Source organism: Octopus bimaculoides, chromosome 1 (assembly GCF_001194135.2).
Source record: "Octopus bimaculoides isolate UCB-OBI-ISO-001 chromosome 1, ASM119413v2, whole genome shotgun sequence".
NCBI lineage: Eukaryota > Metazoa > Mollusca > Cephalopoda > Octopoda > Octopodidae > Octopus > Octopus bimaculoides.
In genome coordinates this window covers 94,462,882-94,464,632 of record NC_068981.1, presented here as the reverse complement: position 1 = coordinate 94,464,632, position 1,751 = coordinate 94,462,882, and the positions used below count along the sequence as shown (strand labels likewise).

The following is a 1,751-nucleotide window of genomic DNA, read 5'->3' as shown; positions in this document are numbered from 1 at the left end:
ATATATATATATATATATATATACATACATACATATATGTACATACATATATATGTATATAGATATGTATATATGGGTACAGGACGTCGCAAAATGTAAACAACATGAAATACGAAAATAAACTCTGCATATATATAAGCATATATGTACGAGTAATGGCTTACATGCAAATCTTTGTGTCTTGCTTTTATGAGCATATATATGCATGTGAGAGTGTATACATACATGGCAATAATTGTTTGTATGCAAGTCAAATGTTAAACCTGTCAATTTTGCTGAATATTTTCAAGTGGTTACTGCACCACTGATAACAACTATAGCTTGTAACCATTTCATCTCTAGTAGAAGCATTTTGCAGTTTTTTTTTTTTATTTCTTGCTTCGAAAGTTATATATATTTTGGGCTTAAATTTACTATTTGTATTGTAGTGATCTTTAATTTTTTTTTATGTTCTAACTAATATTTCGATTAATACAATGTTACTTGCAGCATGGACAAAATACTGAAAAGCATTGTGCCACTTATGGAAAAGCAGATGAAACCTTTCATAGCAAAAGATCCTCAAGTATATTACATGATGATGAGTAATGCTGATGTACTCCTGAAAAAACTTGAAGCTACTCTACCAGATGTTAAAGAGGGTAAGTTATTATTAAAAAGAGCATTTAACAAACTAAAAGCTTGCAATTAGAAATGTCAGTACATTGAAAAGGAATATAGGCATGAGTTCAAACAAAGTTTGAAAATGATATATGTGTGTAGTTTTTATGGACTTATTTATGTTTTAAGAAGTGAAACTTATATTTTCTGACATAGATAGTACACACAAATCCACGTGCACATATAAACACTTAAATAATGAAATGAGTACAAACATATGCATAAATACATAAATATATATATACATTTATACAATATCTAAATTCAATAATAGGATGAATTCTTTTGCAAGAATTTATCAAGTAGCTAGCGTGAAAAAAACCTCATAAGGGAAAAAATCCATCATTTATTCCCCAAAATATATTTATTTATATAAGGGCATTACTATACAAGAATGCCTCATACTATGAGGGACTCTAAGGTCAGACATGAGGCAGTCTTGTATAATAATGCCCTTATATAAATACATATATGCAATATCTCTATGTGTGTGCTTGTGTGTGTGTCAGTGTGTGTGTGTGTGTGTGTGTGTGAGAGAGAGAGAGAGAGAGAGAGAGAGGTGCGTGGCCTAGTGGTTAGCGTGTTGCACTCATGTTTGTGAGATTGTGGTCTCAATTCCTAGACCGGGTAGTATGCCGTGTTCTTGAGCAAAACACTTCATCTCATATTGCTCTGCAATCACTTCAACATTTGACATATTGTACACAGAGCATCTGTTCAAACAATGTAAATTTGATGAAAGGAGTGAGCTAATTATACAATGCATATATTTAATCACTATAACCAAATCATTTGTACAGGTTGCTCAGCAAGAAATAGCAGAACAATATTTCTCAGACTGCAAGAGACTACCATCCATATATATACATACATAAATGTGTGTATATATATAAATACATACACACACACATATATATATATAAATATATGTATATATATGTGTGCGCGTGTGTATATATAATGTATATATAGATATAGATATGTGTGTATATGTATGTATATATACATATATATATACATATATATACACACAGATGTATGTGTGTATATGTATATGTATATGCATATATATATATATATATATATATATA

General features: G+C 29.7%; 1 protein-coding gene across 1 annotated transcript in view; it reads left to right on the top strand.

Moving 5' to 3' along the window:
- LOC106873158 (uncharacterized) overlaps positions 1-1,751 on the top strand; it is a 121,184-nt gene that overhangs the window by 96,616 nt on the left and 22,817 nt on the right. The window contains exon 27 of the mRNA XM_052966834.1: positions 490-641. Coding sequence (XP_052822794.1) covers positions 490-641 — 152 coding nt within the window. The remainder of the gene's footprint in view (positions 1-489; positions 642-1,751) is intronic.